Source organism: Neophocaena asiaeorientalis, unplaced genomic scaffold (genome assembly GCF_003031525.2).
Source record: "Neophocaena asiaeorientalis asiaeorientalis breed wild unplaced genomic scaffold, Neophocaena_asiaeorientalis_V1.1 scaffold30, whole genome shotgun sequence".
Lineage (NCBI taxonomy): Eukaryota > Metazoa > Chordata > Mammalia > Artiodactyla > Phocoenidae > Neophocaena > Neophocaena asiaeorientalis.
The window spans coordinates 12,131,009-12,153,083 of NW_020174923.1; the positions used below are offsets into that span (position 1 = coordinate 12,131,009).

Below are 22,075 nucleotides of genomic sequence, written 5' to 3' on the forward strand. Positions count from 1 at the left end.
AATTAACAGTTTAAAACTGCACATAAGGTGACAAGGAAATAAGTTTTTTACATGTATGTAAACAGTAAAACTACCACAATCAAAATAATGGAAATATTTATTATCCCCCATGCTTCCTCTAACCCTTTGTAAGTCCTCCCTCCCCTCCCCCCTCCTATCCCTAGCAAACACTGATCCAGTTTCTGTTGCAGATTAATTTTCCTTTCTAGAACTTTGCATAAATGGAGTCATATTACATAGACAGATGGTCCCCAACTTATGATGGTTCAACTTACGATTTTTTTTACTTTATGATGGTGTGAAAGCAATACACATTCAGTAGGAACCATATTTCAAATTTTGAACATTGCTCTTTTCCAAGCTAGCAATATGCAGTCTGGTCCTCTCCCATGATGCTCGGAAGCGGCAGCGAGCGCAGTCCCCAGTCAGCCCGTGACACGAGGGTGAGCAAGCATCCTGGACCCAGACAACCATTCTGATTTTCACTGTCAGTATGGTATTTAATCCGTTACGTGAGACAGTCAACACTTTATTATAAAATAGAGCTTGTGTTAGATGGTTTTGCCTCACTGCCCACTGATGTTGGTGTTCTGAGCACATTTGAGGTGGGCGAGGCTCAGCTGTGATGTTCGGTAGTTTAGGTGTAGCAAATGCATTTTCAGTTCACGGTATTTTCAATTTATGATGGGTTTATTGGGCATAATCCCATCGCAAGTCAAGGAAAAGCTGTCCTCTTCTCTGGTCTGGTGTCTTTCACTCAGCATAATTATTTTGAGATTCATCCGTGCTCCTGTGTGTATCAGTAGTTCATTCCTTTTTATTGTGGAGTGGTATTCCATTTCAGAAATGAACAACAATTTGTCTGCCTATTCATCTGTGAAGGATTGTTGTTTCTAGTTTTTGGCTATTCCAAACAAGGCTGCAGGAAACATTCACGGACAAGTCTTTGTGTGGACATATGCTGTTTCTCTCGGGTAAATGCCTAGGAGTGGAATGGCTGGGGCATATTGTAGGTGCGTGCTGAACCTTTCAAAGAAATCGCCAAACTCTTTTCCAGTGTGGTTCCACCATTTTGCATTCCCACCAGCAATGTAGAAAAGTTCGTTTCTCCACATCCTCACCAACACTTGGTATGCCTAATTTTAGCCATGCAAATACGTCTGTGATATCTCAATGTGCTTTTAAAAAGATATTTATTTGGCTGCGCCACGTCTTAGCTGCGGCTCGTAGGATCTTTCTTTTTTTTTCCCCCGGTACGCGGGCCTCTCACTGTTGCGGCCTCTCCTGTTGCGGAGCACAGGCTCCGGACGCGCAGGCTCAGCGGCCATGGCTCACGGGCCCAGCCGCTCCGCGACATGTGGGATCTTCCCGGACCGGGGCACGAACCCGTGTCCCCTGCATCGGCAGGCAGACTCTCAACCATTGCGCCACCAGGGAAGCCCTGCCCATATCTTCTTGACTTTGTGTTTTGTGTGGGATTTTTGTTCATTTCTAAGTTGTCCAATTGTTTGGCATAAAGTTGTTCATAATATTCCCTTACTAGCCTTTTAATATATGTAGAATCTTAGTGATGTCACCTCTGTCGTTCCTGATACTATTGGTAATTTGTGTTTTTTCTATTTTTTTTCCCAGCTCAATCTGTTTTAAGGTTTATGAATTACTGGTCTTCTCAAAGATGATTTTAATTTCATTTTCTGCTTTTCTGTTTCCTATTTGACTTTCACTCTGATATGTATTATTTCCTCTATTCTGCTTAGTTTGGGTTTCATTTGCTCTTCTTTGTTTAGTTTAAGGCAGAATTTGAAGTCATTAATTTGAGACATTTCTTCTTTTTTGACATAGACCTTTATTGTTATGTATTTCCCCTACACTGCTTTAGCTGTACACTACAAATTTTGGCATGCCGTCTTCATTTTCAGTCAGTTCAAAATACTTTCTGATTTCTTCTTCAACCCATGGGTTATTGGAAGTATGTTATTTGGTTTCTAAATATTTGAGGATATTCTAGAGATCTTTTTGCTATTGATTCTAATTTTATTCAATTATGGTCAAAGAAAATACTTTATAGAAGCTGAGTTCTTTTCAACTTATTGAGGCTGGTTTTATGACACAGAAGGTGAACCATCTTAGACGTTCTATGTGAATCTGAAAAGAACGTACATTCTGCTACTGTTGGCTGGTCGGTCTATAAATGTCAGTTGGTTGATTGTATTGCTCAAGTCTTACATATCCTTACTGATTTTCTACTTGTTCAGTTATTGAGAAGGGTTTTGGGAATCTCCAACTGTAATTGTAGATTGCCTGATTTTTTTTTTTGGCTGCACCATGCAGCGTGCAGGATCTTAGTTCCCCGACCGGGGATTGAACCCACACCCCCTGCAGCGGAAGCATGGAGTCCTAATCACTGGACTGCCAGGGAATTCCGATTCTTCTTCCAGATCTTTCGCTTTGTGTAATTTGGAGCTCTGTTATAGGAGCACGAGTTCTCATGTCCTTTGGATTAGTTGACACTTTTATCATTATGAAATGATCCTTTATATCTAACCTATTCTTTGCTCTGAAACCTACTTTTTCTGATATTAACATACCTGCTCCAGAAACTTTTTCACACTATGTTCTGATACATGTTGTGGCATGTATCAGAACTTCATTCCTTTTTAAGGCTGAATAATACCCATTATGTGGGTAGACCACATTTGTATACTCACTCATCTGTTCAGACTCTTGGATTATTTCCACCTCTCGGCTGTTGTAGATGAGTAACACTTCTTCTTATGAGCATTGGTGTACAAGTATCTGAGTCCGCTTCCAATTCTTTTGAGTTATACCTAGGAGTGGAATTACTGGCTCACATGGTAATTCTACGTTGAACTTTCTGAGGAACATATAAGGGCCCCCGGATGTTCTGGGTTCAACACATCCTTCTAGAAGTCTAGCAGTGGGCCTGCTCCCCCGGCCCCAGATTCAGTCCTGGCCCAGTGCAGGGCCCACCTCTCTCCCTGCTCCAGCTCACCTCTGCTGTCGGCCCAGAAGCTTCCAGCCCAGTGCGTCCACCTCATCCCTTGGCTTGGCGAGGTTCAGATGCTCAGGGGCCTCCCTGCCCCACTACTTCCTTCCATGCAGCCTTCATTCCTTCTGCCTAAACCTGTGGGGTCAGTCTTCTGCTGGACTAGGCCAGTTAAGCAAACACTCATCTAGGTGTTGCTGTGAAGGTATTTGGTCAGTGTGCTTCACGTCTATGATCAGGTGACTTCAAATAAAAGTTTACTCTCAATAATGTGGGTGGGCATCCTCCACTCAGTTGAGGCCCAGGAGAGAAAACCTGAGGTTTCCCTGAGGGATAAGGAAATCTGGCAAGGGTACCCTAGGGGGTACCCCACAATTATGCCAGTGGATTATAAGACTGCATACCTGTCTCCTCCTGGTCAAGCTTCCCTGATAGAGGGGCCCCTGCCTCAAGGTGTCCAGCCTGCTTTCAGGAGCCAGGCGTTGCCCCCTCCCTCCAGCAGGGAGCAGAGGGTGGTCCCTTCCGGGCCACCAGGACTTGGCCAGGACAGCGCAGGCTCACAGGGCTGGTTAGGAAGAAAGGATGCCCAGAGGCCAGAGCGCACGTGCGGTTTAATCGTGGGGAGGCTCCAGAGGAGACAACATTTCTACCAGGTTGGTGTAAAAATGAAACAGGATCCAGACATGGTTCTTTACACAGACAATTACAGTAAATTTCAAAATCCAAGCAGCAGTTTGAATGTTGTTTCTTGAAAAATGAACACAGACAAATAGGGTGGGTGCCCAGTGCCCGGGGCTGCTCCGCTCCACTGCCGGCATCATGGGGCCCCGGCCCGGCTACCGCGCGCCGGCCTCACAGGTGGACCAACCGGCGTCTCCCTGGCGACCCAATAAATAGGAGAATCCAAACGGAGAAACGACAAGTGGACCCGCGTGGCAGAGCCCGTGCGATTCAGGAAGCTTGGCCTGGCTGGCGGCTCGGCCGACTCTTCACAGACCGGGCAGGTCTCCGAGTTGGCAGCGCGGGTCCCAGCCCCGCGCCCAGGGCAGCCGGGATGGGGGGTAGGAGATGGGAGGGCGCTGGTCCTACTGGTGGCTGCACATGGGGTGCGGGGGCCGGCGGGGTGGGCCCCGCATGCAGGACCCTCTGGCCTAGCCCTCCCGCACGCTGACACGGGGCTCGGCCAGGGAGCTGTGGATGATGCTGAGGATGGATTCCAGGCCACTGCCCTCCAGCAGCGTGCGGTGGTCACCCTCAATGACGTGCACGGACACCTTGCCGTCGCACACCTGGGACAGGTTGTAGTCAGCGCCCAGGTCCTCACCGTAGGTGCCGCCTGTCTTGGCGCGCAGCAGTGTCACGTTGCCATGGTAGGTGGCCTGCGGCGTGTACTTCTCGGCCGCCCGCAGCTTCTGGTAGAAGGAGCGCGCCGCAAAGCGGACGGCATGGCGGTCCAGGCCCGCATGGCTCTGTGCGATCAGCTCCACGGCGGCCGCCACGCGCTCCTCCAGGCCCTCGAGGGGCAGTAGCGCCTCCAGCACCTGGAGGACAGACAGGACAATGAGTGGTGCCAGGCACGTGAATGGGGGGCAGGGGTGTCGGGAGACCTCTGGCCACGCGGTATCTGCAGACTCACCCTGCCGTGCTCTGCGTCAGTGAACTGCTGTACGAAGAAGCACATAGCCTCGGCCTCAGCCTCGGCCTCGCAGCCAGGGGTCATTTTGGCGCGGTAGCTCTGCAAAGGGAGGAAGGGCTGCTGCAGTGGCGGCACAAGGGGCTGGGACTCCAGACCTGGCCCCAGGGGCGCCGTTGCCACCCTCACCTGCGTGTAGGCCAACACGTAGGTGTGCGAGCCATCGAACAGGAAGAGGCTATTGTTCGTGGGGCCGGCGCTCTGCTGTGCCTGCAGCTGTGAGCACATCTCGAAGGCCACGCAGGCCCCATAGGAGTAGCCAGCGATGCGGTAGGGCCCCTCTGGCTGCACCTGCCTGATGCACTCGATGTAGTAGGCGGCCAGGCTCTGGATGCTGTCCAGGGGCGCAGCTGCAGGGACAGCATGAGGCTTAGCCCTTGTCTGGACGTGCACGTCACCCCCAACCCACTGGGGGATGGAGGAGGCCCGCTGTGGGGACAGCCCCGCAGGACCCTCACACACCTCCCGTGCACTGCAGGCCGTAGGTGGGAATGCTGAGCTTGGCAGCCAGGCTGTGGAACACCGTGATGGAGCCCTCGATGGGGTGCACCAGGAATAGGGGCCGCTCGGAGCTCTGCACAGAGTTGAGTGGAGCCAAGGTCGGGCCCTCAGGGTTCACCAGCAGGGTGCTCAGGTTCAGCTGGGCCTGCTGCCGGGCAGGGCTGTCCTCCTTGGGTGTGGGGGCCACCAGCTCTGTGAAGAGGGGCAGATGCCAGGGAGGGCCGGGGCCACATGGGGTCCCCTGCTACAATCCCCCAGCATGCACACATATACACGCACACACCTGACTGGGGCTGCTGGTAGCTAGGGTAGGAGGTGGATGGGGGCACTGGGCTCCCACTGAGGGCTCTCAGGACGGGGCCAGATGGACGACCCCTGACCTGGGTCAGGGGGTGGGTCCAGGCTGCTCACAGGCCAGCAGCACTGAGAGGACCTGTGCTGTTTCGGGGATACCCCCCTCCACACCTACCATCAGCTGTGCCAGCCTGCGAGGAAAGTTCCTGCAGCTTCCGGAGCGTGAGCTGCTGAATTTCCCGCATGGATAGCACCCGGTCATGCTCTCGCTCCAGCGTCTGGCGCACCTCCACGGCCATGAGTGAGTCTAGGCCCAGGTCTGCCAGTGAGCTGTCCAAGTTGACAGTGGCCAAGTCACGGATGCCTGGGGAGAGGCGCTCAGTTGGCAATGGGGGATGGGCCTTGGTGGGCACTGTACCCTGATGGCTGGGTCTTCCCAAACCATCATCACTATGGTCATGGCACACAGCACCCACCCAGCTCTGCACAGACCACCTGTGTCTCTCCCTCCATGAGCAAGCCGGCATGCCCCCTTCCGCAGCCAGGGAGACCAGACTCAGGGGAGCTGAGTGTCTGCCAGTTGGGGGGTGCAGGGTGCTCCCTCACCCAGGATGTGGGCCACAGCCTTCACCAGGTCCTGCTGGCTGCTGCCGTCACCATGGGCTGCGGCCTTCTTCTCCGCCAGCACAAAGCTGCTCAGGACGGGGTGGGGCTGGTTCAGGAAGAGGTCCAGCACCTCCATGCAGGAGATGATGCGTTGGGGCAGCGTCCCGCCAATGACTGTGTCGTTGGTACCCATGGTCTCCAGCACAACGCCCACATCGCCAATTGCACCCCACTGCACGGCGAGGCCTGTGGGTGAGGGAGGGTGGGGGGCTGGGGTGAGAAGGGGCACAAATGAGGGTGGCACCGCAGGAGTGGAGGAGGAGGGGCGGGCGGACCCACCTGGGAGGCCGTCATGCCGGCGCTTCTCACATATGCGCTCCATGGCGGAGTTGGCGAACCCGTAGTTGGTCTGGCTGGCGTTGCCACGCCCGCAGCTCACCGAGGAGAAGACCACGAAGTAGTCCAGCTCGGGGCATGCCTCCCGGGTCACCCTGTGGGTTCTTGAGTCACCCCCAGCCGGCCTCCCCAGCCCACCGGCCGACATGCCCAGGATCCCTGGCTCGCCTGCCAAACCGCCTCCACTGCCCCGGACCCTTGGTTCAGACCCCGGCAGAGGCCTGTGGCCTGGTCTCTGGACAGCAGTGTGAGGGTCGTGCGGGGGAGGGCTGGGAGAAGGAGAGAGAGAAGGGAGGAGCCCACCTGTCCAAGTTCAGGGTGCCACTGTACTTGGGTTTGCTGACGTCCTGGAAGAACTCAGGGGTCTGGTTCTCCAGCATGGCGTCTCTCAGGACCTGGGGTGAGGGGATCTTAGCACCTGCCTTTGCCCCAGGGCTTTGGAGGGCTTGCTTGGGGCGGGGGGCTTCCCTGGGCAGGTGGCTCCAGCCCCTTCAGAGCCGTCCTCACCATGGCCAAGTTGAAGACGCCGCCTACAGGCCCAAGCTGGGTGGCCTCAGTGATAAGGCTCCGGGCACCATCCAGCGAGCTGGCGTTGCTGGTGGACACCAGGACCTGCACACCCTGGCGTCTCCACTCACGGACCTGCCTGGCCTGGTAGCCTGCGGGACACAGATGGTGGGGATGGGCAAATCAGGGCTCTGGCCCTAAGCCCAGGTACCTGGAGGGCAGCAGGAGGGGGAGCTGACTGAGGCCTCTCCCATCGCCCCACCCTTGTGGTCCCTGGGGCCGGTCACCTGTGCGGATCCCGGAGCGGGAGGTCAGCACCAGTTTCTGGGCCCCTCGCAGCATGAGCCACTGGGACAGCTCTAGGCCGAAGCCACCCAGGCCCCCTGTGATGATGTAGGTCTTGTGGGCTGGGCAGTAGGTCTTGGACAAGGCCGCCGTCAGGGTGGGCTTGGTCCCTTGCAGCACCGCCTCCTGCTCTTCCTCGCGTACCTGCAGCCCAGGTAGCACCGCTGTTCAGACACTGCCGGCAGGGGCCGGAGCTGGGGGTGCCTGGGGTGCCCTACTCACCTGGAGGACCACTTTGCCGATGTGTTTGCCCTGGGCCATGTAGCGGAAGGCGTCCTCCACCTGGGTCTTGGGGAACACGGTGCACTTGAGGGGCTGCACCACGCCGTCCCGGATGCCCGCCTGCAGCAGCGCCGACACCTCCTGCCAGGTGGCGCTGTCGTCATCAAAGATTGCATCCAGCAGGATCCCGTGGAAAGTCACGTTCTTCAGGAAGATGGCCATGCCTGGACAGGTGGGCAGGTGGCGGCCTCACCACTCAGCTGACAGCCCACCCTGTGGACCCCTGCTCTGCCCAACAAGCCCCCTGCCCACCCGGCCTGCTGCCCAGCCTCACCCAGGGGATGGTTGTTGGAAAGGTCAAATTTGCCAATTTCCAGGAATCGACCATGCTGGGCCAGGCACCGCACGCTGGCCTGCAGCTTCTCTTCCGCCAGGGAATTCAGAACGAGGTCAACACCTTGGGGTGGGGGGGCAAGAAGGGTCCTCACAGTCAAGACCACTGCCCAGCCAACGTGGCACAAGTCCAGAAGGCCAGACCCTGTCCCCGCCTGGGCCAGTGTCTCCTCCAGCTTGGCCGGAGAGGGGGGGATGGGAGGAAGGGAAGAGGGGGCTGAGAATATGGGTGGATGGCGGTTGGCTAGTGATGGGAGCCACTCACCCTTCCCGGCCGTGTGCCAAAGCACGTGCTGCTCGAAGGACGTGTCCCGGGAGTTGGCAAAGCTGGCTTCGTTGAGCTGTGGGAACCTGGCCTGGAGGTATGCCCGCTTTTCAGCTGACCCTGGTGGGGAGAGATGCTGCTGGTAAGTCTAGGCTTCAGGCGTTGGAGGGGCAGTCCTGGGCTCTGGGAAGGGCTGTAGGCTTACCCACAGTGGTGAAGACGCGGCAGCCCAGGCTGAGAGCGATGGCGATGGCGGCCTGACCCACACCACCCGAGCCTGAGTGGATGAGCACTGTCTCCCCAGGCTGCATGCGTCCACGTACTACCAACGCATAATAGGCTGTGGCATAGACGACGGGCACTGAAGCTGCCTCCTCCAGGGTCCTATGGGCACAGCGCAGGGGTCAGCTCTGGCCTGACCCCTGGCCACATCCATGTTGGGCCCCAGGTCACAGCCCTGACCGACTCACCAGTTGGAAGGCACGTCCCACAGGAAGTCCTGAGACACCAGAATGGAGGTGGCCAGGCCTTCGGCGGGCACCAGCCCCATCACACGCTTGCCTCTAGCATCTCGGCCGGAGAACTCCATGCCCAGCATGCAGTCTCGAGCGACCCATTTTCCTGGGGGCAGATGGTGGGTGAGCCCCTTACCTCCCCAGGAGCACCCCAGTGTGTGAGCTTGGGCTCGAGGAGCCTCCCAGGTGAGGACCCCCTCTTCCCAGGTCCTGGCCCCAAGGGTCTTTGTTCTGGTCCCCCCACCGTGTGCTGCTTGTACCTGGGATGGCGTCAGGGGACAGCTTGCCCGTGGCCAGCATGATGTCTCGGAAGTTGAGGGAGGCATAATAGATGGTGCAGAGCTGGACTCCAGGGCCAGTGGGCTGGGCGTGGCGCAGAGGAGAGCAGACCCAGCGGATGGAGGAGAGGTCCCCTCGGGTGAGAATGTTTACGAAGGCATGCTCTGTCTGCTCCTCTGGCCGGTCTGTGGGTGACAGAAAGTGGAGTTGCCACAGGGTCACACGCAGCCCTGGGCTGGGCAGGGCTTCCAGCCAGGGTCCCCCTGCCCTCTCCTTCTCAGGCCACCCAGCTGCGAGGTGAAGAGCCTGGGGGGGCATGGTGGCACATTGGGCGCTCACCCTTTTCCAGTGGGAAGTGGCGGAACGCCCCCCAGGCCCCGTCCCGGTAGACGTTCATCACCAGGTCCCCCTGTAGCACCTTCTGCAGCTCCAAGGAGTTTGGGTCCATCTCAGGGATGGGGGACGTGCTGCTGAGGTTGGACACCAGGACGCACCTATGGGCAGCCAGACAGGTGAGGGGAAGCTGGGGGGGACGGGGGTTGGAGGGGAGGAGCAAGGAACATGCAGCTCAGGGGGCATCTCACCGAATCCGGTGCCCGCCGGGCTCTTTTCGGAGACAGTTCACCATGCCCACGACACCTGAGGTGGTGCAGCCGACGGCCATGAGCCACACGGGCCGGGACGAGGAGTCAGCCAGGATGTTCTGTAGAACGAGGGAGGGGTTGGCGTCTGGGGGCTCCCCAGGCCCCAGCATTGGAGCTGCATTAGCCAGGCCTGGCCGGGGCTGGGAGGGACTGACCTTCAGTGAGTCGACCCATCTGAAGCTGGCGTCCTCCACGGACAGGAAGACTGGGCTATCCTGCGGGGCTGGCCGGCGGCACAGGAAGAGCACAGAGCCGTAGAAGGACCTCTTCAGGGCCACCAGGTGCAGGGATGCCCCGGTAAATAGGCTCTCCCACTCGTCCTGTGCGTTGGGGGGTCAGTGCTTGGCAGCCTCCTGGCCCCTCCCCATCCCGGCCCCTCCCCATCCCGGCCCCGCCCCGCACCTGGCTCAGGAGGTGCTGCCCCCCTCGATGGGACTCAGAGCAGGTGAGAAGGGCGACCGTCTCCCCCAGGGGGTAACCTCCGAGCAGCGTGTGCAGCAGCAGGAAGCCTCCCTCCTTCAGGGTAGCCGCCATGTTGCCGACAGCCGTGGCCGGGTCACCAAGGGTGGCCAGGGCACAGCTGCACACCAGGAGGTCAGCCTTGCTCAGGGTGCTGGGGGCCGGGTCCACAGGGTCCCACTGGCCTTGGGTCAGGCCGAGCTGCTGCAGCTTGGCTTGGGCAGCCTCCAGGGCCTGGGGGTGGCGGTCAGTGGCTATGTAGTCCAGCTGCATCAGGGGCTGGGTGTTAAGTAGCGCCGGGATGCGGGAATACAGTCGGCCGTCACCAGCCAGCACCTGGGGTGGAACAGCTTCTTGGATCAGCTGCCACGGGGCAGGCGCACCCACCCCCTCGGCTGGGTGTCTCCCAGAAAGGCCCACCCGCCAACTCTGCTGAGGCCACTGGCCAGCGCTGCCCTGTCCACAGCACCCGCAGAGCCCACCTCCAGCCCCTTCTCTGTGCCCCTTCCCCTTCAGTGTGCGGGCGGCCTCGCTTCAGAGGGGCCCCGGCCTTCCTGGTGTTTGGGGCTGCCTGCGTCTGGGTCCACATGCACAGTGCTTGCCTCTGCGCTCAGCACCCACCTCCACCACCTTCATCCTGAGGCTGGCCGTGTTCTCCAGGGCGGTATCCACGCACGCCTTGAGTGCTGGGGAGTCGAGGAGGCCGCTGAGCAGGGGGTCGTCACACAGCAGGGGCCTCTCCTGGGCCAGGACCTGGCCCAGTTCCTGCTGTAGGTTCCCATTGAGTTGCAGTTGGCAGGCAGTGGCCAGCAGCCGAGGCAGGCCCTGCTGCGGGGCCTCCCGGGGAGCCTGGGCACTGTCCAGCCCGGGCACCACCATCTTCAACCCCTGCTGGGCCACCTTTGTCTGCAGTGCCTGTGCCAGCCCTGGGGAGGAGAGAGATGGGTGCTAGGGAAGAGCCTCAGCTGGGCTGGGGTTCCTGAAGGTCCCCCAGCAACTGGTGTCTGCCTGGAGCAGGGACTCGGAGGTAAGCAGGACCCACCGCCCGGCTCTGCCCACTGACAGCAAATAGAAGGACGGAGTGGGCAGTCCAGTCCTCCAGGGCTAGAAACTGGCATCAACCATCGGGACCACTGGGCGGGTGAAGGGCTGCTCTGCCTCCCACCCAGGTGTGAGCCCTACAGAGGGTGGATTCTCCAGAGGGTAGGTTCAGTGCCTTGACGGCCCTGCTGCCCCTCCCCAGCTCTCCCCACCCATCAGCTTGGGTGTGAGCCCTGTGTAGGGAGCTGTCTCATGGCATTATGCCTATATGACTGGCTAGGGGCACAGACAGAAGGGGACAAATCTGTCACCTATGTGTGCTAGGCCTCCTCTGAAGACATCAGCTCTGGGTGGGGGGAGCCAGGCCTGGGGGCACTCACAAGGGGAAGGCAGATTTGGGCTCCACATGAAAGAGGGGCTGTGACGGGGCGATGAGGGGAGGTGATGAGCTCCCCTTTGCCAGACTGGGCACAGGAACTGGGAGCTGGACCCCGGGATGAAGGGGGTGGGCGCAGGCCTCACCCCTGCACAGCTGCAGCTCCTCCTGCAGGGCCAGGCTCCCAGCCAGGCACCCGCTCTCCACGTGCGGCGTGAAGCAGAACTTCTCCAGGACGGGTGCCAGCTGCTCCTGCTGCCGCCGAGGGGCCACCGAGGCGTGGAGCCGCGAGATGTGGACGCTGCCGGCCACGATGCTGTTCAGATACCTGTTCACCACCACGTCGGCCACTGCGGGGACATGCTGGGTAAGTGTGGGCAGCACCTGGCGCAGGGACACAAGTGTGCAGGGCCAGGGCGGGGCTACCTTGTGTTTCGCCTTGCAGCGCGTACAGCTTCTGCCGGTGGGTGGTGGGGTCGATGTGGATGGCGGTGATGCGCGTGGGCAGGCACAGGTTGCGGTGGCCCGGGACCAGGAGGGACATCTGCAGCATGGTGTCCAGGAAGGTCACCCAGTTGTCTTTCCACAGCAGCCGGCCTGTGTTACCTGGGGTGGAGGGACCGTCAGCTCGGCCAGGTTGGGTCTCTCCCCCAGTGGGCCCTCTCCTCCATGCGGCCCCCTCATACCCACAACTGCCCTCCCTTCACCCAGCTTGGGCATCTAACGCCGGGCAGCAGGAGTTAGCCCCAAAGCATGGGGCCCCCTTGCACCCACCTTCGAGGTTGGCCTCGAGGATGCCCTGGAAGTGGGGGCCGTAGTTGTAGCCCCGCAGCCGCAGCTCCTTGTACACGTCGCTCTGGCTCAGGCGGAACGCAGCACTGGGGTCTACAGGTGTGGGGCCCGTGCCATACTGGTTGTCAAAGAGCCTGGGATCGGGGTCCTTCCACTGGTGTACCTGCCCTGTGGGCGGGGGTGGCAGAGGGCCTGAGGGCAAGGCCGGGCTGAGCTGGCAGCCAAGGGTCCACCCAGAGACCCCACCAGGGACTCTGCAGCCTGGGCGGGTGCCCCTGCTCACCGCTCACGATCAGGTTGCCGTTCTCAGACACCTCGAAGGTGCACGAAGCCTCCAGAAGCCGCACTTCCAGGGGCACGGTCCCTGCAGGCAGCAGGGTCAGAGGTCAGCAGCAGAGGTCAGCAGGCGGCACTCCCGCCCCGCATCCCGAGCCGCCGGCCTCACCTGTCTTGGGCAGGATGGTGGCCTGGTGTAGTGTCACGTCCTCGAACACCACAGGCACCTGCTCCATGCTTTGGTCCAGGGCTCGTGCCAGCGTCTTCCAGACCAGGAATAGGTAGCCAGTGGCGGGGAAAATTACGCGGCCGTCGATGCAGTGATCCCACAGGTAGTGGTCAGGGGTCTCAGGGCTGGCATCTGTGGGGCATGGGTCTTAGTGCCAGCGACCGGGAAGGAGGAGCCGCCCCCTGCCTGCCCCCACCTCACTCACCGATCTTATAGACAGTGACAGAGGAGCAGCTGGAGCCGCTGGGGAAGTCCTCCACGGCGGGCACATCCCAAGTCTGGCTGTGGTCCCACTTGATGTGCGGGGAAATGAGGGGGGTCCCCCGGGGGGCCGGGAACTCCACGGGTGGGAACAGACCATTGGGGTTCATGTCAATGCTGGAGGGTGGAGAGGGGAGATGTGAGCAGCACATTTGTCCCCAGGACCACCCTGGGGTGGGTACTGCCAACCGTTCTCCCCTAAGACCCCAGGGATGACCGAGACGGGGTGGGGTGGGGGCTGCAGTGAGGGTGTGACGGTGGCCCAGCACCCACAGGCCCGCTTCCTAGGGACGATCTCAAGGCCAGCCTATGGCTGAGGGGCTCCCAGGGTCAAGCAGGGCGAGGGGACGCACCCCATCAGGTGCAGCCTGCCCACGTTGCCGAGGAAGAACTCCAGGTTGTCCCTGTGGTCCTTCTTCATCAGCGGGATGACAGTGCAGCTGGACTTGAGGCCTCTCTTCAGGATGGCCTGAGAGGCAGAGACAGGCTGGGCCTCCCTCTGACTAGCTCCCACCCACCCCCACAAGGCCACACACAGCCCGGCCAGCCTGCCTCCCTGCCATGCCCCCGACCGCCATCCCTCCCGGACCTGACCACCCTGCCCCCCCAGCACGCACCTGCAGCAGGGCGTGGGGGGCGATCTCCAGCACCACGGCGTGCTCAGGCACGTGCCTCAGTGCCTCCTGGAATAGCACGGGGCTCACCAGGTTGTTAACGTTGTACTCAGCTGAGAACGTGCGGGCCAGGTGGCCCTGCCACTGGGCCTCGGGGATGGAGGTGCTGAGCCAGTACGTGGAGCGGGGCCGCGGCTCCCGGATCACCTGCGCGCACGGTCAGGCTGGGTCAGCGTGAGGGAGCTTGGGGCCGCCTGCCCGCCCGTCCTCCGGGAGGCCCCCGCCAGGCAGCCCATGGGGCAGCAACCCACCTTCTTGAGTGCCTGCAGCAGCGCAGGGGCGATGGAGTCCATGAAGTAGGAGTGGAACGCTATGCCACCTGTCCGCACCTCCTTGGCAAACACCCCCTCCTGCTTCAGCTGCTGCACGAACTCGGACATTGCGGCCTGGGGTGGGGGCAGGGGCGCTGGACGAGCAGTCCTAGGCCCGTGCCCCGCTCCCCAGGCAGAGCTCACCCTGAGGGATAGGAGGGGACTTGGGGATGAGGCCTCGCCTCCCAGGGCCCACCTGAGGTCCGGAGATGGTCACAGAGTCCTTGGAGTTGTGGCAGGCAGGCACGATACCAGGGGGGCAGCGCCGCTTACACTCTTCCCAGGACAAGCCTGGGGGCAGAGACAGCCTCAGAAGGTGGCCACAGGGAGCTGGCACCCTCACTCGGCCCCTCCCCAGGGGGAGGAAGACGTTGCCGGGGTGGCTCTAACCACAGAGGCCGTGATGACAGCTGCAGAGCGGCACCTTTACGAGGCACTTTCACCCCTGCCGTGTCTGATTTCAGGCAAAGGTGTCGTTAATGCTACCCCAGAGGCGGGAGCCAGTTTCGGCTCAGTATTGAGGCCAAAGGCTCCTACGTCTGACCAACCACAGAGGACCTTGGCCTCACTCTCCTGCCAGTCCCTCAGGTTTTCTCGGGTGTCCTTCCGTCCCCAGCCCTGCCTGCCCGAAGTGCGAACAGGCCCACTCCTTCCCCTGCAGCCCCCAGTTAGCTCAGGCTCATGGGAAAACCATGCTGGCCTCTACTGATGCCCATGGGCAAGTGTGCTGAGCACCAAGGCCATCAGGCTCAGGGAGGCCACACAGGGCACACTGGAGCAGGCTGTCAGGGTCGCTCTCACCCTGAAGTGAGGAGGACGGTGGCCGGCGAGTCACCCCAGAACCTTGCCTCTGCCCAGCACCAATGTCGAAGGTGCCAGCGTAGACGTCCCCTCCCATGGAGACCCTCAGGCCCATGGGTGGAGTGGGATGGGGGAGCGCAGGGCAATACCTACCCACAGCTGCCATGGCCCCAGGCGGGATGTTGGCCTCCTTGATGCACTGGGCCCTCCAGTAGGCAGCGAGGACAGCCTCCTCCTGAGAGAGGCAGCCATCGGCGTAGCCGCAGGCCACCTCACCCAGGGAGTGCCCGATGATGCCGTCAGGCCGCAGGCCCATGGAGGTCAACAGGTCTATGAGGGCAATCTGGGGGAACAGGGTGTGTCACGCCAGTCCCGGGGACGCCAGGCTGACCGCCCTTCCGGCCCGCTCACTCCAGACCCCGGGGGTGCACCTGGATGGCAGTGAGGCTCACGAAGGACTGGACGGTGTCATCAAAGGTGGCCTCATCTGTGCTCAGCAACAGGTCCGACACCTGCAATCCCAAAGGCTTCACGGCCTCGTCTGAGCGCAGGATGGAATCGCGGAAGCTGCCCAGGCGCATGAGGCTCAGCCCCATGCCGCGCCACTGTGCACCCATCCCTGTCCCAGTGAGAGGCGTCAGGGCAGGGCTGCGCGGCCCTGCCCCCACTGCCCTCAGGGACACCCTGGGGAGCCGGGGGCTCACCGGAGCAGATGAACCAGAGTGGGCGCTTGCCAGCCGGCACCTGGTGCACCTCCTGGTTGCCGCCCTGGCCGCCCAGCACAGCGTAGCCACGGAAGGGCATGGTGGCCATGGGGGCGGCCGCGATGTCGTTGAGCATGCTCACGAAAGCCAGGTCATGGCTGTGCCGGAGGCCCTGCTCCAGCAGGCCCTGCACCGCCTCAAGGGTACGCCCGCTGGCCCGCAGCAGACGGGGCAGGGCAGAGTGCGGGGCAAGAGGTGGGGGCGGCTGGGCGTTGGGCCGGAGGATGACATGCACGTTGGAGCCGCCGAAGCCGAAGGAGTTGATGCCCACATTGCCCCCGAGAACGGGCAAAGGCCGGTCCACTACCTGCAGCTGCCCGTCTTGCAGTGCTGGAATCTTGGGGTTCGGGCTGTGGAAGTGCAGGTTGGGGGCCCAGACCCCGTGCTCCAGGGACAGCAGCACCTATGGGTGCCTAATGGTCAGTGGCGTGGCCAGCCCCGGGCTCCCTGCCCTGCTGGTCAGGGTGGGCTCCAGGTACTTCCCTTCCTGAGGACACTCTGAGGCCACCTGGTCACTGCAACAGACTTCCTTCCCCCCAACCGTGCCCAGCCCCAGTGCAGTGGTCTGGTGACCGAGCCGCAGGCCCCTTCCCCTCTCGGCCTTGGGCCTCATCTAGGGTCCCTGACACCTCCGGACTAATGGCCATGGGTCTAGACACAAAGGTCCCTCAGCCAGACTCCACCCCAGGTCCCGATCTAAGAGCTGCAGACGGGTGGCTACAGTGGCCCAGGAAGCCCAGAGCACCAGGGAGCCTGAGCAGTGCTGACCTGGCTACCAACTGGTCAGCAGGCCACGGGGAAGGGCAGCCCTGGACAGGTGGGGCCGCCCCGCTGCTTCCACCCTCTGGCTTGGTCTCTTGTGGAGCAGTACCGGGCAAGATGTCTGGCCCAGTGAACTAGGGCAGGGAATGGCTACATGCTGGCACCCGGCTGTCTGGGTCTCAGTGGCCCACACCCCACAGCTCAGCCTGTGGGGATCCTCCCCCGACCAGGCAGCAGGACTGCCCGCCTACCTTGATCAGTGCTGCGAGCCCCGAGGCGGGCTCCGCGTGCCCCATGTTTGACTTGGTGGACCCGATCAGCAGGGGGTTCTGGCGGGTGGCACACAGGGCCCGCGTGATGCTATTCAGCTCCTGGGGGTCGCCCACCTGTGGGGGACTCAGGGAGGTCAGGACTCCACCCCGGCACCTCTCCGGCGTGGGGTGTGGGGTGTGCACACGGCCAGGCAGGGCTCTCACCTTGGTGCCAGTGCCATGGGCTTCGATATACTCCAGGGACTCGGGGGTCAGCCCGGCCGACTCGTACAGGGAGCGGATGAGCTGCTCCTGCACCTCTCCGGAGGGGAAGGTGACGCCTGTGGGCGGGGCCAGGCCTCAGCACACCACCAATCACCTAACCGCCTGCAGCCCCACCCTCACCCTGCCCGGGCTGCTCCCACCTTGCTCTTTGAAGCCATCAGTGTTGGTGCCGGCATTGAGGATGGTGGCATACACCCGTCGGGCCAGGGACTTCTTGGTCAGCAAGACGGCCACCACAGCCTCTGCACGGCAGTAGCCGTCCCCTGGGGGCAGAGGGCACCTCAGGCCTAGGAGCTCAGGGCAGAGCTCAGGGGCTGGTGTAGGGTGAAACGGGGGCGGGGGGTGCTATCCTGTGCTCCCACGCCCTCCGCCCTCACCTGCTGCATCGAAGGACTTGCAGGAGCCCTCAGGGCTGAGCATGCCCAACTTCATGAACTGCACCGAGGTGTTGGGCTTCAGCAGGATGTTGATGCCACCCACAACGGCTGCGGGGCACTCTCCACTGCGGATGGCCTGGTAGGCGCTCTGCAGGGCCAGCAGGCTGGAGGAGCAGGCTGTGTCCAGGGCAACGCTGGGCCCTGCAGGCAACGGCACAATGCAGCTGTGGGACTCCCCCAAACTTGGGGCCCTGGCAGCTTTAGCAGGTGCCCTCCATGTGGAGCCTATGATACCAGGACCTCACCCCTGCAGGCCCTCCTCGGAGGGGGGAGTCAGAGTCTGGAAGGGTCTCAGCTGCCGTCCGGCCCCACCCTGCCCCAGTCCGAGGCCCAGAGGAGCTGTGTGTGCACCCACCTTTGAAGTCGAAGAAGAAAGAGAGGCGGTTGGCCATCATGGCACGCTGGCAGCCCACCATACTGTAGCCCATGAGGGTCTCAGGGTCTCGACTCAGAGCCTCTGAGGCCTCAGAGCTGCTCACACCCACCCAGACACCGGTGTTCGTCCCACGAAGGGAAGCTGGGTTGATGCCTGTAGGAGACAGAGGTCAGCCCTAGCTGCTGTGACATGCCCAGCCCACCATCCAGCTCTGAGAGGTGCGGCCTCGCCTCTCAGCCTCTCTGGCTTGGGTGAGAGGAGGCTCCATCTCAGCCTGACTCTGGAAGGGACGAGGTGGGCCAGGGAAGAGAGAGCAGAGCCACAGTGGGGCGGCCAGCCCAGGTAGGGCTGAGAACGGATAACCAGGTCACAAGGAACCAGGGCCCAGGCACGGGCAGGGTGCCAGGTGGGGCTCCAGGCTCTGGGTCAGGCAGCGGCCAGAGACAGCCGGAGGTGGGGACAGAGGGCAGCATTGTCCCTAGGCTACTCCCCTGGCCCCTGGTGTTGCTGGCAGGGTCTGGTGAGCCCTGAGGGCGGCCTGCCCTGGGCGGGCCAAGATAAGAAGACAGAGAGAGACAAAAGCCGAGTGTCCAGGCTTGGAAAGGAGGGAGGGACACTGGTCGGCCCCTGGGGAGCCGCATCCAAGGTCTCCGGGTGGGGCCTGGGCAGTGGAAAGGTCTCCACTTTCCCCTACCAGGGTCCTCTCACCTCCCCTCCACTCCACCCCAGGCAGCACGTGTCCATAACCCCATCACGCTCAGTGTCAACCCCAGAGACTGCTTAGTATCTGCTGCAGGACAAGAAACTGCAAAGCCAGGATACCCACCCTGCCAACCACAGGTGGGAGCAGGCAGGCCCCAGGCTCCCCCTCAGCGCTGAGCTCTCACTGCTCACCTACTGAGGGGCCTCACCCACACGTCAGCCTCCCCTCTCCCAGCTGGCGGGACTTCTACGTCCCTGGTGTCCCTGGGACAAGTCTGTGCCCCAGGACAAGGGGCAGCTGGCCTTGAGGCACTTATCCAAGGCCAGACTCAACCCAGCAGAGAAGAGTGTGGAGGGTAACAGTCGTGGGGCCAGGTCTCGCCTCCTACTCTGCCTGGCACCCTCCCTCGCCCCCAAGATCAGCCATGCAATGGGGAGTGAGGAAACTGGGGCATCAGGACGTGCCTGGGACACCTCTGGTGTGCAGCTGTGAAATGTGACCTGCCCAAGGCCCATGCCTCCCCAGCCCACTGGCCCCGGCCCAGGACTCCGCTCCCTCAACAGCTCCTATGTTTTGGATGTTTTGTCATGAACATATGTTGCTCTTAGAAGCAAAATGGACGAACGCTTTCAAGACGGGCGGCAGGAACCTCAGGGATGGGCCCCCAGAAGTCCCAGGTTAGGTTGGCTGTCAGCCTCCTGATGACCCACCTCCATCCACAATGGCCTCATAGGTGACCTCCAGAAGCAAGCGCAGCTGGGGATCCATTGTGTTGGCCTGCTTGGGGTGGACCCCGAAGAACGAGGCGTCAAACCGGGACAGGTCCTTCAGCTTGCCTAACCGCCGGGGCAGGCCGTACAGTCCTGTGGAGCACACGCAAACGGAGGGGCCAGCCACGGAAGCTCACGGCCCTGAGCGACTGACAGTGGCGTCCCTGTGGCAACAGGGAGCCAAGGCTCCCCGGGATGGGTGGGCCCACTTCTGAGAGGGGGCCCTAGGGGGAGGCTCACGGGTGGTGTCCCAGAGCACAGCACGGTGGGGGGAGTGCCCCCTCCTCCTACCCACCACTGTCCTGTCCTGGCTGGAGACCCCCTGCCTGGCCTGACACTGGCCCCAGAGGCTGAGGCCAGGCCAGGCTCCGCCACACTGACTCACATCCCGTAGATCAGGTAAAGCCGCTCTGCTGAAGAACCTACTGGGCGTAAGGGAGTCAAACCAGCTTCCTGGGAGAGCCTCATGTCCTATCTGACAGTTTGGGACATGTGGGCCAGCAGTGGCTGGCCAGGCTCTGCAGGGACCAGGTGGTGGGCAGTGGGGCCAGAGGTGCTCACCCACCTGGCCTAGCTCTGGATCTGCCCCCTCACAGCTTACCTAGCTCATCTGTGAAGTGGGCAAAGACCACGCCCAGGGCCAGCCCTCAGTCTCCTGCGGACTGGAGTTCAGTCCCTAGCCCACTGGTCAGAGGCCCCAGTTTCTCCTTCGCCCTGAGCCTTCTCCTGGCGCCATCTCGCAGGAAGAGCCTGCAGCATGGCCTCACCTTGGGTGACCGTTGGCTCTGCAGGTGGGACGGGAGCTCAGGCCAGAGCAGGCCTGTCCTGGTAGCTTGGAGACTGTGTACCCAGTGGCAGTGAGAGGAGAACCCAGGCCCACTTACCTGCCTTCCATCGCCTGTCATCATCCGTCACCATGTCCACACCGCCGATGAGATTGGCCCAGAACTCCTCCAAGTTCTCCGACTCAGGCAGCTTCCCGGACATGCCAGCGATCACCACCTCCTCCATGGCTGCTCTCTCTGCAGGGAGGGTGGTGTGGGGGCCCAGACACTGGTCAACCTCAGCACCCACACTGCCAGTCTGCAGCCTCACTGGAGGCCCAGCTGCTGCTCCCCCGGCCCTGGCTCCCTGACCCCCCTCCTCCATCTGGCCCACCCAAGGGTCTGAGGGCAGCAGCTCAGAAAGCCCCACAACAAAGATCCACACGGCCAGCTCCTGTGCTGTGTGCCAGCCGGACGGATGCCCTGGGTGAAGTATGTGTACGGTGGTTGGGAGGCGGGGAGTCCACTCTGGTCCAGCCTGCCTGCACCTCTCACTGGCAGTGTTGGGCTCTCTGGGCATTGGCCCTGGCCTGGGGTGACCCCAAAACGGCCCTGCTGCAGTGGTCCCAGGAGGGGGCCTCACAGTGGGAGGCAGGCAGGGCCAACCCAGAGAAGGGCCCAAACCCTTCCTAGGAAAGGGCTGCCTGGCCATCAGCCTATTAAGAGCTGGCCAAGGGAATTTAGCAGGTGAAGGAGAAAGGGCAAACACGGGGGTGAGAAAGCTCACCCATGCTGACTGGCCGGCTCTGCACTCAGCACCCCACGCTGTCCTCCATGCTGGGCCCAACGGCTCAGGCACTGAGAGTGCCAAGGCCTGGTGGGGCTCTGGGGCAAAATTGGTCCCTGCCCCACAGTGGACAGACCCAGCCTGTATGGCTGCTCCAGCGAGCTCCAACCTGGAGAACTACTCCTAGTCAGGTGCCGGTCAAGTGCTACCCAGACCCACACACCTGCACACGTTGAGGCCTCAGAGTCCTGCTTGCCAACCTCCACGCAGCCTGCCTGGCCACCCAGACCCAGATTCCCAAGACGCCAACGAGGGAGCCTAGGCTACCCTGAGACTGTGGGTCCAGGATGGGGGCTCCTGTACAGCCCCTGAGGAAGGGGGCAAGGCCAGGGTTGATCCTGCACACTTCCACCAAGGCTCCAGGGCCTCATGGCGCTAATGACCGCTGGACTCGCCAACCAGCGGCCCTCCAGCGTCTCTCTGAGCAAAGGAAAGCACAAGCAAGTGGAGAGAGCGTCTTCCTTGGGTGCCCTGATCACCCTGCTGTCCCGGCAGAGAGGGAGCCCCCTCCCCCAGCGCTAAATAAAGAGCCCTTTGCCGGCCCAGAGGCACCAGCTCCCGGGGCGGCTGCTTCTCCAGAAAGCGCCCGCTCTGTTCTCCCCCTACTTGCTATTCACGCGGAGTCCGGCGGGACTAGGCAAGGGGGTGGAGACCCCTGCAGAGCGCACTGTCTCGCATGCGCCGCCGCGAGGCTGTACGGGGCAGGAGCCGCTCTCCCCCCAGAACTTCGGGGGCTCCAAACGGAGCCCACGTGGTGGGGAAGCCGTCCTCATCCGGCCCCGCGCCTCCTCCACCCACCACCCTCCCTTCTTCTTAGGCCCTCCGGTCGGCTGAGACTCTGCTAGCCCGCACCCGGAGGTGGGGGGACGCTGCGGATGGAGGGGCTCGGCGGCCCGGCCTGAAACGAGGTCCTTGTGGGCTGCCGGAGCTGGGCGCACACCGGGCGGCTGGGAGCTCATACAGGCCCTCGAGGGTCCGCAGCCGCCCGGCCCAGCCCAGCCCAAGACCAAAATGGCTGTTCGCGGCGCTCCTCAGCGTCCGCCCCTCGCCATCCGCCCACCTGCCCCGCCGGGCCTGGGGCATGCCGCGAGGGCCTTTCGCCGCCCGGCCTCGGGCGCCCCGTGGAGCTCGAACATCCATACCGGGGGCTCGGACACCGAGGCCAGGGCAGGCTGTGCGGGGCTACCCCTCGCCACTGGCGCGCCGGACGACGCGCGCCCAAGGCCGGA

The 22,075-nt window shown here is 61.7% G+C and overlaps 1 protein-coding gene across 1 annotated transcript; it reads right to left on the reverse strand.

Annotated features, from left to right (window-relative positions):
- Positions 1–3,599: 3,599 nt before the first annotated feature.
- FASN (fatty acid synthase) lies at positions 3,600–20,889 on the reverse strand. The gene is made up of 42 exons (XM_024760712.1): positions 20,787–20,889; positions 20,120–20,257; positions 19,176–19,328; positions 17,742–17,915; positions 17,327–17,527; positions 17,090–17,212; positions 16,890–17,005; positions 16,665–16,799; positions 15,592–16,054; positions 15,319–15,506; positions 15,041–15,230; positions 14,283–14,377; positions 14,027–14,161; positions 13,719–13,922; positions 13,455–13,570; positions 13,046–13,218; positions 12,781–12,972; positions 12,619–12,699; positions 12,318–12,503; positions 11,970–12,149; positions 11,690–11,893; positions 10,748–11,052; positions 10,070–10,462; positions 9,823–9,987; positions 9,608–9,726; positions 9,363–9,517; positions 9,005–9,208; positions 8,700–8,850; positions 8,435–8,613; positions 8,230–8,349; positions 7,906–8,028; positions 7,572–7,795; positions 7,292–7,493; positions 7,005–7,156; positions 6,801–6,892; positions 6,441–6,592; positions 6,102–6,347; positions 5,671–5,859; positions 5,163–5,393; positions 4,830–5,050; positions 4,644–4,742; positions 3,600–4,548 (listed from the first exon to the last, which is right to left on the reverse strand). The coding sequence occupies exons 1-42, from the start codon at positions 20,788–20,790 to the stop codon at positions 4,159–4,161; spliced, it is 7,563 nt and encodes a 2,520-aa protein (XP_024616480.1). The 5' UTR covers positions 20,791–20,889; the 3' UTR covers positions 3,600–4,158.
- Positions 20,890–22,075: the final 1,186 nt, after the last annotated feature.